Source organism: Branchiostoma floridae, chromosome 16 (assembly GCF_000003815.2).
Source record: "Branchiostoma floridae strain S238N-H82 chromosome 16, Bfl_VNyyK, whole genome shotgun sequence".
Classification (NCBI taxonomy): domain Eukaryota; kingdom Metazoa; phylum Chordata; class Leptocardii; order Amphioxiformes; family Branchiostomatidae; genus Branchiostoma; species Branchiostoma floridae.
In genome coordinates this window covers 8,663,512-8,679,915 of record NC_049994.1, presented here as the reverse complement: position 1 = coordinate 8,679,915, position 16,404 = coordinate 8,663,512, and the positions used below count along the sequence as shown (strand labels likewise).

General features: G+C 42.2%; 1 protein-coding gene across 2 annotated transcripts; it reads right to left on the bottom strand.

Annotated features, from left to right (window-relative positions):
• Positions 1-1,008: 1,008 nt before the first annotated feature.
• On the bottom strand, positions 1,009-11,044 carry LOC118403127 (homeobox protein engrailed-1-B-like). 2 transcript variants are annotated; one of them, XM_035801620.1, is made up of 2 exons: positions 9,764-11,044; positions 1,009-2,113 (listed from the first exon to the last, which is right to left on the bottom strand). In XM_035801620.1, exons 1-2 carry the CDS (start codon positions 10,176-10,178, stop codon positions 1,782-1,784), a joined length of 747 nt encoding a protein of 248 aa, XP_035657513.1. In that variant the 5' UTR covers positions 10,179-11,044; the 3' UTR covers positions 1,009-1,781. The 2 variants fall into 2 exon arrangements, with proteins under 2 accessions (XP_035657513.1, XP_035657512.1); XM_035801619.1 differs by having other exon boundaries at positions 1,009-2,125; positions 9,764-11,041.
• Between the last annotated feature and the right edge of the window lie 5,360 nt (positions 11,045-16,404).

The window sequence follows — 16,404 nt, the reverse complement described above, 5'->3', positions numbered from 1 at the left end:
TAAATCAGGTCAGGGGACTGGGCATGGGTCAAATCAGCAGCACAAAAACCAGCGCCATGACCTGCATATTTAGCACGAGATTTGATTTTTTGAAATAACGAATTTGTCTAACGGACGGGACCGATATGTAACGAAAACGGCATAGTTTGGCTTCCCCCTACTGTCTCATTTAGCCATAATCCCGGCTATTGCTTTAATTGAATTAACTCCCCGGCTGTGCTTACCTGTGGACGGACTGAAAAGCTCCTTTGAGACGTAAAATTGTTCCATAATCGGCTACTAAACACCACAGGGGATTCCCGCGCTCATGGGTTCGAGTCCCGTTCTATAACAACCAACCCTGAATATTCTACACCTCTCCTGGGCGATTTGTCGGTTTATTTGAAGAGCATTAATTCTGTGTAATCGGTCTTACACGCATTCTAAGTGTTCAGGGAAAGGGAACCACTTCTTAACACCGCATTTATCATTGCCGTACTCTGTAGCGCACGGGTGTGCGGTATGTCTGCTCGGGTCCCCCGGCCTTTTCTCAGGCGCGCCCCCGACAGTTTATTCATGGAAACCCGGTGCGCGGTAAGTAATAGGCATTCAGCGCTTTTATTCTCCATTTGAGACGGTGGAATGGAATATGTCGCTTTCTGCTGCCAATTGTTGTTCGCCTCGGCATGGAAATTATGTAGCAGTACTCTTTCAAAATAGAGAAATAGATTAGAAATCAGTTTGGAAAACGAAGGGAATATTCTACAATTTTTTGTCGTAAAATAACCCAGAAACAACATTACTTGCTACTAGCTCTACGGCCATGTGCATGTGCATGTGCATGTGTATTTATGCGACTAAATCCTTGCGAAACGGTTTACGAAGATCAGTGCATTAATTTAGAAGATTGCTGATCTAGCTTTTTGGTTTTTGCATTGGCATTTTAAAACTACGTACACCTGTGTCCTGAAGCTACATTAAAAATATGCGCTTAATGTTTCTATGAAAATATTCAGACATCACAACTTCAGTATTACACATCGGTGGAAATATTTAATAAACTATTTTACACTTTTCACACAACGACAACTTTTTTTCAACAGCTTCTCTCAAACAATTTGAAATATACATATACAAGGTTTACCGTATATTCTGGATGGAATGAAGAAAAGTGTCCATTTCACCACAAGTGAACAACGTACGGTTTACGTGTGTGCACCCATCTTGGGGTGACAACATATAATTTCATCGAATGTCGACAACAACAACAAAAAAAGAGATAAAGAAGAGAAAAAAGAGATATTGCAACTTGCTCGCACGTGACAACGACGTGCAATTGTACGGGTATTTACAACTATTTCATTCTATAGACACACGAACAGAAAAACACAAATTTCACTTGTCAAAAGATCACAGAATTCAGAGACTGACTGACAAAAATAATATCTCTCTTCTGTCCGCTGTGGATATGTAAATATATCAAGGTAGACTGATCAAACGATTCCTTCTTTTGTACTGTCCATTCATTATTCCTTTTTTTCGTCCGAAAAGAATCTACCCTTTTCTTCTGTTGTCCAAAAATATGCGTCACAATAAATTAAGACACTGGCAAAATTTTTAGACCTTACCAACAAACGATTAACGCTACTTGATGCTTTTGGATTGAAACAAGGAACATAGCTCTGAGATTCAGTTGGACAGTTAGACGATATGTCCAGACAATGCTTGTCCGTAAGATGTTTCTGATGTCCGGCTGTCCACAATTTCACGGACCGGTTCGCCGCCGAGGTTTGTTTGCCGCACTAGTCATGCATATCAAGCCCGTGCTCGTCTCCCATTGTCGGCATGGTGGAATGGTTGTAGAGCCCCTGCGCCATGAGGTGGAGCGCTAGTCCGTTCCGTACTCCAGCCGCCTTCTTGATTTTCGCACGCTTATTCTGAAACCATATCTTGATCTGTGACTCGTTTAGCTTCAGCTCTCTTGCCAGGTCCTGCCGCCGCTGCTCTGTGAGGTAACGGTTCTCTTGAAATTCCTTTTTCAGGCGCTGGAGTTGTTCGGAAGTGAACGCCGTTCTCGGCCGCTTCTCCTCGGCTTTCTTCGGATCTTTGGGCCGAGCTTTCCGCGTTCGGGGTCCTGCGGTGCGAACAGAGCATCGGAAAAGAATGGAGATATGTTCAATCCACTGACGAGTCTTTATAAAATAATACAGCTGATATGAATCATCTTCATTTCTGAACTACGATACAAAATGTCAAAACGAAATAAGAAGTAGTTTCAAGGAAATGAGACAAAGACATAGGCATTGAATTATCAAATAGCTATAGTAGAAACACATATAGATATGAATCCGTATTGTCTTCTGACGAGTCTTTGAAATGATACAGCTGATATAATATAAATTATCTTCATTTCTGAACTAAGATACAAAATGTCGAAACGAAATAAGAAGTAGTTTCAAGATAAGGAACTAGATAAAGGCACAGGCATTGACTTATCAAATATCCAGAAGAAACGCATTTCGATATGAAACCGTATTGTTTTCAATCGTTTTGAAATATGTATGAAATACACTTAAACTATAAAGACAGAGAAGGTAAAGAAATTGACTCTCGCTCAAAATTCTGCCCTACGAATATTGTCTTCTTTTGTATCATACTTTCATCTGTGTTTATGTTGGTATAAAGTGCACATCTCAATGTCAGCATATTACGTAAAATAACCTATTTATATTCTATATTTCCTACGTTCGCACTTCTGTATTAGCTGTGTTAAAACAACTTAACACAATTCATCTAACATATTGCGTTATAAAATGTGATAAAACCATCGATGTCTGCTTTATTAAGATAGACATTAAAAAAATAAATACTCTTTGCTTTCGACACAACGTTGTATGTGATTTACATTGTACGTTTTTACGTTAATTCAAAGTTAAAAATGATTTTGAAAAAAAAGACAGAATAACGTAAAATCATTTCACTGTTACGAATTCAAGCGTTTATTTACAATACATGCAAGACTATGAGCTGCATCAAGTTCCTGAATACGATTATACATAGTCACACTTTCTGACCCTTTCTAAATGTCGACAGCTTCTAGTATATCTGCTTATCGACATTTATCGACATCATTGACTAGGGATTATTCTAAAAGTGGAGATCTTCATCAAATGGAGTTTTCCGAGTCTATACAAGTTGATTTGTATCAGAGGAAACGTGTATGGTGTATGACTTTACCTTCGGGGTATGTATGTATGTGTGATAAAGTCGTTCTTTCACACAACTAGATACAGAGGAGAACACCGTCTTTAAAAACTGATTCTAGCTATTTGATGAGATAAAAAAACAACATAAAGTCAAGCTTTCGTAAGGCGACTATACACCAATTTTTATATTAAGAAATATCGAACTGAAGGAAAAGCATGGATAGCTGAGAGTGCGACGTTTATTTGATTGATGTTTTGTGATTCCGATTTGAGACAACGAGAGTGCGTTCTCTCCTCAACTCTAGCCCTTGGGCAAAACGATACGAATTTCATATGACATTTCATTTCTACGGAACGGAAATAAACAATACAAGGAAGCCGTCATTTCAGATTAAAGTGGGCAATCTATCTTGTAGTACTTGGTTGCAGCTTTTAAAGAATTGAACGCATCTTGAAATCTCAAAGAACGATGCAGCTGTTGTCATATAAAAGATGGGGGCAAGAAAAAGTGCTTTCTCACGCCAAGTACTGAGAACTAAGACATGGCACTGAAATCTAGACGACAACTATATGTAGAAGAAGCCTGCGGCACATTCTTGGCACTTTAAGGAACATAAACCAGCTTCAAGAGGTCAAGACGAGCACTTGACATCGCGGCTAATCTTGTCCCGGTTTTAATTTTCCTTTAAGGGATGATCTTTAAGAACTGCTGCGTTGTCAGCGGCATCTGGTGGGTGGTTCGCGCCACAGTAATCATCGCAAATTAGTTCTTATTAGTCATACATGGAAGTGACATGTTTTATGCCAGAATTTAATGTACCGCTAACATCTGTGCGGAGAAGGACCCCCACCGGCTACCGGTAACTTCTCTCTAACGACAGGAAACCAAAATCAGTCTTCTAAAACACTATCAAGAATGTCTTGTCGGTTAGAGAGGGCTATGTGTGGTCTAGTAATGAGAAAGGATGCTTATGCCCTTCCGAATGCCCAAGCGTTCTATCTTAACTTCAATTCCTTGGCAGTTTGCGTCCGAAATCATGGTTACCGGTGGTTATATCTTTTTTATAATTGACATCGCTGAAATAATCTCTAAGGGCGCTGTAATAATTCATTTGTAAATGGCGTATTAATAGATTCTATCATCCCAAACTTGCCCAGTTCCTCAGCGACCACCGTGCGAAAAAATTCCAAAAGATAAACATCGAATTGTTTGGCTAACGTTCACACGAAACGTCGTCTTGGTTGACCATGTTGAAATGAGCCATTGTGAACTGTATAGAGGACACACAGTGGAAGGTTGGTGGCAGTGTTTTGATTTTGGACCATAATATTTAGACCACAAGAGCATTACGTGATGTTTTGAAAGAAAACAAAGGTAGCACCTAGTGTGTACCTAGCACTTATATCTACGTCAACCAATTAGTGAGAAACTCGTTGTGGTATAACGTTTAAATATCAGGAAAAAAACACTAAGAAATAAGTTCAAAAGGATACAGGTCGCCAACCATTTGCAATATGGTACGAACAGAGAACTTAAGAGGAAATGTACCTTCGTAACCATTTCGATCTTCCTACTTCAAGGCATGAAAATATAATCCTTATAATTTGCTACTAAATGATTTCGTCAAAGCAATAACATTCAGGACATTAACAAAGAAAATACCGTAATGTCTAAGTACTTAAGACTTGTATATTTTTGCGTCTGTAGCTTTTAAGGAGGCAATGCGATTTCTCAGTTTTCTATTTAAATAAACACCGTTTGACCCGGCTCACTTCAGTAGAACCATGACAATTTGTCGGTTACCAATCGGAAATACAGAGTGTACAGTAAGTACTTGGAATAATGTCACGGTGGATCCACAGATAATCGTACTAAAAATGAACGAGATGATTACAAAAAACAACAGAGCTGTTTGGCACCATAGCATTTCATGATAAATGCTAAAGAAAGCCGGCGTTTATAGTAAACCTTCATCGCTAAACTCAGTAAATATTTATCTGAATATTTCGGCATGGCTTCACCAAGAGAAGAGTGAACACTTCTTCTCTCTTAGCTACGACTTTTTTCTTTAAAATTTGACTACAAAGTCTATTTTTAAAAAGATTCTGTTGAGTTGGATTGCTATAAACTGACCCGAGAACGCAGTGCTACGGCAATCTTGAAAATACTTGGTTGCCAACGTTGAGTAGTTCTCCCAAGAAAAAGCGAACGTTTCTACTGAGATCTTACAACAGCACGTTCGCACGTTCTACGTGTACAAACAAATACCTAAACCCATGAAATGAACACAGGAAAGGACTGTCGCTTCCAGGAAAGACAGAATTACTGGAACGGACGACCGTGAAAGAAACTGACAGGCTCCTTAGCAAGTCGCAGGCGCTAGGTTCACCGTATGCACCCATATCTCAAACGTGTCTCCCGGGGTACTGGCATTTTGAGAACGCAAACCCAAACGTCTAGACCGAACATTTGTTGTTTTATTCTCCGTAAAGAAACAAAGGAACGCGGGGGACACTCGTGGGAAAGCCAAACAACGGAACAAGACGGTTGACATGTTAGTTTTCGTTTCTGCTGGGTACATGTGGTCGTTAAGTATACATCTTAAATGGTGTGTGGAAAAACGTTGTGCTAGTTGTTGTAAACATTGGTTTGCTTATGTCTTAGATTAGACATACAGTTTACAGTAGTACTAGTAGGTCAACACGAAATGGTGACGCCTGGACTCTATTTACAAAATAGGTTGTTCTAAGACAACATAAACTATATAGTAGATTATCCCAATTTCATGTACACACGTATAGCATACTTATTTTATAGTTTGTTCTTCTTTTCTTTGTATGTTAAAAGGTGTACGTTGGTGTATATAAACTGGGTTCCCTTTTGTGAACTACTAGTATATTCACCATTCCTCATCATTTCATAGTTGCTACAGGTATGTGCTTTGCGATATTGTTTGCACACATAGCAAGCGCGTTTTAGCATAAAAAAATTCTAGAGAGAGTACAAGAATTCGTAATAAGTTGCACTTATACAAAGTTTATGAAATGTTGATAAAATTTTGCTCTTGTTAACTTGCCTTGCATTTGACATTTGTAGTTTGGTGCGGATATTGATCGGGATGGTGTTATAAGGTTTTAATTTTCAGTCTATTATAAAATCAAACACACACACGCACACACACACACACACAAACGCGCATGCAGAGACACACTCACACACACAAAGGCACTCGCAAACACGCAAAGACACAAACACACACATATACACACACAGACACACAGACAAACAAACACACACACACAAACGAATCAGGTGCTTTCTTATCATGTTGTCTTAGTATCTACGATTTGTGCTGATGGTTTTCTTAAAGCAGTACTGTACGAGTAGTACCTGAGTGTGTCTGACTACAACTGCAATTTCAAAGAAGGGCCGTATTTGACAAATCTCAACAAAAAGAAGTAGCAGATATGAGAAATTCCGAGTGATCTCGGCGGGAGACCTCTCTATCTCCGTCTACACGTGGCTATCCTCTAACCCCCGTTAGATCATCTATCGTTAGCCGCTTGTACGGAGAACAAAAAGCAGCTAATCGGTCAGAAGGCGAAGCCTGCCCGCCCGTTCCCCCATGGCCGTCCGCTCACCAGTAGGTAACGTTCACATCAATCGGGAACAGTTTTCCCCCGGCTTCCCGACGTGGTTCCCCCGAGGCTCATCATATCTCTTTATTGCCATATTATTTCAATTTTATTCATATTGGACAAGATGAATGGAGGCGTTATTAGTGTGTATTATAGCGGCAATGGCTCATCATATGTCCAGCGGCAAAACGCACGTTTTAGGAAATCGCATCTTTGCCGCCCTTTTTTTCATAACTGCATAAAACGGATTATATAGGATCTACGAAATTAATGCATCAAAGAAAGAAAGGTTAAATGATCAGGGAGTTTTGTTTTCTTTGGGAAATTTTATCTCCAAGTTGGTGGTCTAGATAAAAAAGACGTTTGATTTTGGACGTGGGGTCGTCAGATGCAATTATAAACATGTGTCTTGAAAGGTTTGTGGTCGTTTTTGTCGGTTGAAATACACAAAGCGTGAACGCAGAATTTCTAAACTTTCAGGATTATTTGATCTTAGAACGGAGAACTGCCTCTAGAGCATAAAGTATTGAAGATTAGTTGTAAAACATAACCTTATAATTGTTTGCATTTACAAAATTGTAAACAGAAAAGGAAGCGTGTTCTAACACGAAGCGTGGGGGTTACCATATGCTAAAAATACAGATAGACGCTGGCGTCATGCCCAAGTAAATAACTGTGTTTCCGAATAGTTTACCGTGATTTTACTACTGCTTCTATTTATGTTGGATATTGAAGAAAAAAACTGGTATTTCAAACGTTTCATGGCGTGCCCAAATCTTAACAAAACATATACCGAAGCTACCACATTTTATATTCTATTGGTAATATTTGCAAACTAAGGTCCAAACTACAGACACAAGGGGCATGCTTGCAATTTTAGTTGACACAAAGCAATCATTGCTGTTATTTTCGTGTTGATATTTTTGTTTTGTGCAACTTTAATTTTAATGTGAAAATGCTTAAATTCACACACCAACCCATGCTACTTTGCTGAATCTGTTGCTATAACATATTGTCTGTTATGACAAGTATTGGTCAAAAGAATACGACAGAGAGAAGAATATATTGGTCACACAGTGCCACAACTGTAAAGTTTAAGCCAAAGCTCCAATATCAAGAGTGACTAGTCGTACCAGGGGAACTCCACAACTGTCAGACGACCAAGTGGACATCTGTTGGGGCCATTTTCATGTAAAATCTAATCGGGATTTGATATCGGATTTAGCCGCTAGTCAATCCTCAATCATCGCATAAAACAAAGCCAAGGGGTGGAAAGGAACCTTGAGCTTAATACCACAATCTCTCTCGTGGACATATTGTATTTGAGAGCTTTTAGAAGAGCTTTAGGCTGAGAGATTATGATCTAGTTGTTAGAGAGTGTTAGCCAAGCGATGATACCACAGTGATGCTATGGTTGCAAGGGATGTGGTTGTACTGAGCTGAACTTTAAAGTCAGTTTTTTGTCGGCCATTTGTGAATACCACAATCTGTCTCGTGGACATAGTGTTGTATTTGAGAGTGTTTAGAAGAGCTTTAGGCTGAGCGATTATGATCTAGTTGTTAGAGTGCTCACCACTTGAACGAAGAGACCGTAGTGATGCTATGGTTGCAAGGGACAGGGGTGCACTGCGCTAGCTGAGTAGGACTTTACAACCAGTTTTTGTCGGCCATTTGTAACAATTTCCCAGGCTAACTCAACCTGACACAAAACGGCCCAAGTTCTTCGGTAAAAGCAGTCAATCGGGACTGAGATTATTGAAAAGAAATGGTTACCTTTGACAGACTGTCAGACAAGGTTTGGAGGAATCGCTTCATCTAAATTGATAGAGTGAGCTTCTTCCTGGGAAAAGCCATTTGCCTGCTTGTTTTAATCTTTTGTGAAGCGAAACTGTGAATATAAAAAGGGGCACTGGAAACCGCTTGGCAAAATCATAAGTTTTGGGGGATAGCTACACTGTTTATTTTTACACCTCGTGTTAGAAGTGCATGCTGTCTTTCTGCACAGTGTTATGCTAAAAGACACAAAGTTTTCAAGTGTAGGTTTCTGAGCATTAACTGTGCAACACATTCTCTGATTTTGCGTTCAGTGAGTGCCGTTCGGATGCTGTTTTCATTAAAAAGCCATCGGTGTGCTAACACAAGACAGAGACAGTTTATAATGCCCATCTCTGCACATCCTTCCAAAGCTCCCAGACATACACTCACGTTATAAAAGCGTCATTTCCACCCTATCATTTCCTAATAAAAATTCCCCTCCCCGCGTTTATTACTTAACAACCACTTATTATAGCTGGAATTGTGGGGATGTTATCTGTACTAGAGGGACGAGCTAGTGGGTAATTTCCTCTCCCTCGGTACAAAAGACGAGCCTAACAATCAGCGTACGTCGTATATCATGAGCTTTGCGGGCGAGTGTGTGTCAGGTACGGAGATATACACGGCTGTGGGACGGCTTTTCTCTATTCCAACCCTTTGTCTGTTGTATTGATGCAGCATTCAGGGCGCTCCTGTAGAGCACTGTTTTAATAATGATATAGATTTCTGCAGCAAGATAGCAACAGTGCTGCATAATAGAAACGTTTCTGAAGCCGAGATATCGGGTGAGAATTATTGGCTGAAGTTTGCGGATGAGATTTTAGGAGATAGGTAAATGTTGGGTTTGGGTTTAGAGAGCGGGCACGGTCTGACAACTTTGTTTCCCGGCTCATGAAAGTGCCGCGAGACTTTTCTAGTCTGTCATTTCGGCTTCACGGAGCTGTGGGTTTGTGTGGGATACGGCAGCATACGGTCAGAAGAATGCCGTCTGACACCTAAACGGGACAGGTCTTAATCTGTCTGTAAGTCCTGGGTAAGAAAAAGTACTAACATATAGAGCTTACAGATGATCTACAGATTAACACATGTGTTCTAGTGTGAAGAGGTTGTAGGCTGTAACTTACCAGAAGAAGGGCGGTCCGAGTAGCGGGTACAGTAAACCCACGCCGGCCAGATCATGGGCTGGGGCACCGGTTTACCGTCCTTATCGTCTGCCGTAACGGGCTTGGCGGGGTCATCATCGAGTCGGAGTCCATCGGCTGTCGTCGTGTTCTCCTGCGGGACTCCGCCCGGGCTGGCCGGCAGTGAGGGGGAGAGGTCTCCCGGTGCCGGTTTCCCCGGGCTGGACACGGGAGAGGAGTCGCAACTTTTACTGTCTCTCTTGCGAGCGCCGAACTCCGGCCGGAGGATGTTCGCGATGGAAAAGTTGGTGGTGCGCGGGCCGTCAGGACTCGGACTGTCCTCCGGTTGGACCGGGCTGTGAGGAGGCGGCGGGCTCGCCGGTGGGTTCCCGTTCTCATCCGCGCTACTGTTCGCCATATTACGGTCCTCCTACTCGCTTCTGTCTCCAAGAACTTCGACCCTATATTGAAAGGACCGAAGACGCACGCGAATCCAAAATGTCAGTCACTATTACTCCTACTTATAATCTCCCGGTGCTCAGAGTTCGCTGGCTATAAACAACTGCCCTGGGGTCGGAGCGCTTGAGTCACTTAGCTCAGTGTTTCCCCTCGCCCTGACAGTGATTGTAGGAAACAGGTTGCCAGTTCTGGGCAGAGTAAACCAGCGATGTTCAAACTTTGGGAAGCCAGCAGACGGTAATTTGCCATCCATCCGAAAACAGACACTTTGCGAGAGGCTATATAGGGAGGGGCACGTGCCGTCGACCAATCAGAGAGTGGCCCCAGTCATATTCGATGACACATGATGAATAGGAGATTCCCCGCACAAATGGAGCCGACCCCCCTCCTACACATAGATTAATGTCAAAAGACTCTTCCCGCAAAGTCTTAATCGTCGCTTCCCAATTATACAAAATTCAGACCAGATTCCTTCGGGGTAGATCATCTCACAACACCGTAGGAAACCATAAGTTTTCCATATGAAAGGACTGGACGCACTGCGGACACTTCAAAAAGGACCACCTCTCTTCCATTGTCCTCTTCGACCCATTTTTGGCAAATAAAGTGCGAAACATGCTAAGGAACATTAGGCAATTTTGAGCGGTTGCGAGAGTTTGTAAAGAACTTGCCGCAATCAACGCTATAAACGACTTTGCAGGCAGCTATCTCAATATGCCCGCTAGCTTTGAAGTCTCAATTGACTTTACCGCAAGACTGTTCCGATCTCTGCGGCGCTCATCATTACAGACCTGGCTTCACAACCTGACAACTTCTTCAGAAAGAACGCTCCACGCATGCGTGAGGTGATAATCAAGATGGCGACTTACCTTACGATTTTTAGTAGCGGGGTTTCCGTAAATCCCCTGTCAGGGGCTCAAACGATTAACTCGAAAATTCCCATCGGGAATCGCCCCATGATTGACTTCCCCACAGTATCAATTCTCCAATGTTTGTTGTTCTTCTTGAGAGCAGTAGGAGGGCCCGGTGGGAAACTTGTCTCCGGTGTAGACGTCAGAAAGTTCACCCGTTGTCGCTTGAAGAGTAGAACATCGTAAGAAATGTGAATCGAGCATAACTCGCTAAGTTTTCCAACTCCTCGGGAATTCGCGGCATCTCCCTCCCGAAAATTGACTCGTATGTCCCGTGACAGAGACTGGAGCCCCGATTGACGGCAGACAGATCGAGCCGTGCATATCAAACTGTCCGGTCCGTAAGTGCTTCAAGACCCGGTGGATCTCTCCCACAGCATGGGTTCTATGTCGGGACCGTTTTTTATCGAGATCTTATCTCAGAAACAACACCCGAGATCTCTGAGAACGGTTTGCCCTCTTCAATAATTTTCGACACCTCCGCTTTGCTGACAGAGCTAATTATAGAAGAAATGGACTTGGCTGTTGTTAGTCCAACCTTGTGCAGGTTGTTTTCCCCTGCGAATTTTTAATATCAGACGCCAGACTTCACTTTGCTACCCCGACAATGTTTTGACATGGGAGCACACACGGCCTTACACCCGGGTTGACGTTTGCCGACAGTTTGCGGTCCTGACGGCTACCATACCGTCACATACGCTCCATAGCAGCGGCCAAGGAACTTCCTTTATTAAGACACAGCCCGTTAATTGGGGTACCTGATATCGTGGGATAGTCGGAGGCAAGAGACGGCTGCAATTGCGAAACGCATAACAGTTTGGCCGTTGCCTGTCGCCCGAGGCAATGCCAGGGACCAATATGAAACACGCGGTCGGTACAACTCTACAATAACCAGCACTTAAAAACCACACACATGTCAATCTTTAAAGCCTCTACTAACGTCTATATTTATGCCCGGAAACACCATGTGGTTATAATTTGCTGGCTGACATATTTAGGAGAAGTTGTGACCGTTTTAGGGCCGGTTTTTGATGAGTGTTGTCGGTTTTCTGAAGGAAATCCATCAACGAGGGAGTCCCGGGAAATACATCGCAGTTGTCAACTTCAGTCTGGTGACTTACCAAAACTTGTTCCGCATGGCTGACCACAGTTTCCTTTCATAAGCTGACAAGTGGTGACTGTTGAGTTATAACTTGCTCCGATGTTTGATTTCTCAGGCCCGGTGTTTTCAGCAAGGAATGCGCTACCAGGCAACGTTCAAGCGACAGACTTAAACAAGCGTAAAACACCAAAGTCAGAAATAACGTTTACTAAAACCGAGGAGTAGTACTAGTTAAAAATGGGCTACAAAAGTGGCAGTTAGCAATGGAACCAAATTGGGCTACTAATTCTTGAGAAAATAGGGGTGGGCCGTCTGCAAGGAAGTATTTGTCCGCTGCCAACAGTAGAAAGTGCTCAGTGACAGAGGTTATCGCAAAAGGCCAGCCCAATTCTTGTCCTACCGCAAGTTGAACAACAGGCACACATACAGTTGTGTGCGGTTCTCATATATAATGATGTTTAGCACTGACAGAGGCGATATCTATTACTAGTACTCAGTAAGTGAAGAGAAACTGTAACATATGGAAACACATTGTGTATTCTTTGTATTGATAACTTATAGACTAGTCTAAGTACTGCATTTTGTTATTTTTCATGAGAAATCATTGATGGCCCGACAATGATCATTTCATCACCTAGCAAAGGAAGTAATGGGGTATGCATTGGTCTAATTTTCCCTCATGTTAGAATTTATTACAGGTATATCGGTATTTTGAACACACCAATGAGGACATAAAAGGCCTCCTAGCTTGGTACTAGTATATACGAATAAACAATACAATGAATGAAAGTAGTTGGCACAATAAAAAAACTGCTGTAATGTATAACATTTTAATGTGTCTACTTACAAATTAAATCTTGAATCTATTACGGTTTGGTTTATTCAATCTAGATATGGACGTCGGTAACAGATAACAGCGTTATGATAGAATTGAACTTCCATTGTGGCTTTTGAGCCCCATACAAACAAATAGAAGGATCATCCTCATTATACACTAGAACCTTCCCAGTGACGGAGTTGTTTACAAGTGTTTCCCGTAGACTGAACAACGTCTAAACAAACAACCCCTCGTGTCATCAAGTACTTGCTAATGTGCTCGTTATATTTGCCTATCGTCATAAATAAATAAACAACCGCGTGGGTTCCCCTTTGTCTGAGACCCGGCATGTTTACGGGGGGTATGTTTTTCTTGGGGAGTTCCCACCAATACGCTAATGAGGCTGATTATGGGGTTCTAATCACTTGTTTATCGATTTAAAACACCCTCTAAACACCGCAATGGACCCTCGCACTCAGGTTCCCACCAATACGCTAATGAGGTTGATTATGGGGTTCTAATCACTTGTTTATCGATTTAAAACACGCCATAAACACCGCAATGGACCCTCGCACTCAGGGATTCATGGTTATATTTTGTGGATTTTTTTTGTGCCAATTCAAGGAAGTGTTTCACTGATCGAAAATATTAAAACTTGATACTTGGCATCCATAAATGATCACTTGTATGGCCAATAGGTGTTTTGATCAATGGCCATCATAAATATATACTGAAAAGTAGCTTTTAAGTTCAAAATAGGCAACATGAACTCAATATTGACATTGGCTGGCCTTGTTGAGTTTTAAACGTTTTATGACTTTCATTCGCGCGTTTATTTTCGTGATCCTCTGCCTTTGAATAAAGGTTTTGATCCAAAATTACATTGAGATAGGATTATACAAAGAATAAGTATTCTCTTTCTACATACAAGAATTCACAACCGTTTTTTAGCGTGTTGCTTTGAACGTTTTTCAAATATATAGCCACTGAAAGTGATAACGAGGGCAGCTTGTCTGATGTTTTGAATCCACGTGGGTAAGTCTTTACCTTGGGTCAGTTTTTTGACGAGTTACTAATCAGTTTCACAGACGACTGACACAAAACCATGTGTTATTTTATCGTCCCAGCTGGTTTGGAAATTATAGATATGGCAATGTAGATTTTTTCCCACATTTGGTTAGGATACAAAATCGGGAGGGGGTTGAGGGAGGGTGGGTGAATTATTGCTCCTACGGCCATTTAGTAAGGAAGGGGGGGATGTACCTATTGCGAGCAATCCAAAACAGATTTGAAGAAAGGTCAAAAGTTTAAGCGCCCGTTTTGTGAAGTTGTGTCGGAGACCTAGCCTCTACCAGGCTCCACAGGCCGCTGGAAAATAGAAGAAATTGGACGAATAGAGCCAATAGTACGCAAGGGTAGACGGCCGGCCAGAGGAGTTATTTTCTCGCCGCGTTTCTACTAGTATTTATATAATAGACCACCGCTCCGCGGAGCCTGGTAGAGGCTATCGGAGACCGTCGTGAGTTCCCGTAGGCCGACCGGCGACACAGTACGCGTTCGTCGGAGTTCGGGATGTTCCGGTGCCGAAGCGAGGTTCGGTAATTGGTCGGTAATTGGGAGCATCTGTACGAGGGAGGGATAGCGATGTAGTAGGGGAGTGTGGGAAAGTGATGGCCGGTGTGTTCGCAATAATGATACCGCCGGAGGTATTTTAGTGGGACACATGTGTACCCTGGACAGTGGGACGGACGGATAGTGTTAACTCTGTAAGATATATAGGCTAAGAAATGTTTTCTAGATCTCTTCAATTTTTGATAACCCTTATTGCAACACAACTATATGATACATAAAAAAATGTTACTTGTGACTGTGATCGCTATTTTGGTCTTGTTTACCTCAAATAGTGCATATAGATTACATACAGTCTTTCTGGTCTAATATTCTATAAGATTTATATGAAAGCTAGCCACCACAGAATCGACATAAAGTTAACCATAGCTTTGCGGTCAACTTGCAACAAAAAGTTTTGGAGTGAAATATCTAATTGCTTAAAAGATGACTCAACAACAATGTTACATTTCCTTCAAAAACATCAGTCCGCAATAAAATTAAGGGATTTAGTATGTACAGCAAAACCATACGGTGGTTCATAATCGGTGACTATGGACACACATGGCCTATCGTTACACTATAATGAGAAAATATCTAATTTTACCACACTTTCAGACTTTAAGTCGATATCAATATGTTTTTGCCATAACGATAAAATTGACTACCAGAGACCTGTTCTAAGGATTTTTTTCGCCGTGGCTTAATTCCCACAGGTCAGATCATATAGGTGTGCTTCTCCCACAAATACCGATCCATCAAACCCTTCATTTTACTAATCAATTTTCCCAAAGCGGATCGCCAGAATAAGTTTGGATTGGACCGTCGCTGTTCGATGACACATCTCACTACCCGGACTCATCCAACCCTTCGAGATAAGGGATTAGGGCGCGCCGAAAAACCCACAGTCGTAATGAACAATTTGTTTTCATTGATGGGGCAAAGAGAAAACGACGTTCCCGGAGCCAAGTCGGCCTGGGTTCAATCAGTACTAGTTATAAAGCCCCTGATTCTGTCGGCTTCAACTAGGCCGGGCTATTATACAACCTTTCACTTCTTATTTACTGTGTCTGCGACCGGGCTAGGTTCCCGGAAATCAATCACTATAAATTCCCGGACAAGCGGACAGAGAGTATTACTTTAAATGGAATGTGACGGGCGACGAGAGGACCGAATTGACAGGGATACAGAGGCTAATTACGTTAAAAATGGGATCTGGGCGTCGTTATGAGCGCCCAGCTCCTCAGAGCGATCCCTGATTACGTTATAAATGGTCGCAATTCGCCAATCGCTTGTTGCCGGTTAATAGAATGTAATGATTTTCCCATCTCGCGGCGGCCGGTAATCCAAGCCCGTGTATATTTCTCCCATCCGCCACCCATTGTGCGCGCTGTCAGTTTCACCTCAGATTTCACCGTCGCCATGGCAACCGGGGTAAAGAGCATCGATTTCTCCATCACACATTTCATTGGACGTCCTTACAAAGATCTCACGGGGCATTGTGAAAATCGGCTTAATGTATAACCGCGCACCCCGTATCTCGCCGTAGCCGGGCTCCATGATGAAGATTTTGGGAAGATGTTCTAATCAGATTGCCGTTTTTATGCGTACATCGCCCCCCGACTGTCACTTTCATTTCCACGTCACATCGGTTTCAATTTCGACCAATGGCCGAGCGCCAGGTGCAATGAACCCGACCCCGAAATCAAACACCACAAATTAACTAAACGCCATTTCCATTAGATTT

Excerpts from the sequence above, each read along its gene's own strand:
- LOC118403127 (XM_035801619.1), bottom strand. The coding sequence starts at position 10,178 with ATGGCGAACAGTAGCGCGGATGAGAACGGGAACCCACCGGCGAGCCCG. Across the intron at positions 2,126-9,763 it reads CTCGGACCGCCCTTCTTCTG|TTCGCACCGCAGGACCCCGA; the intron begins GTAAGTTACAGC and ends TCCGATGCTCTG.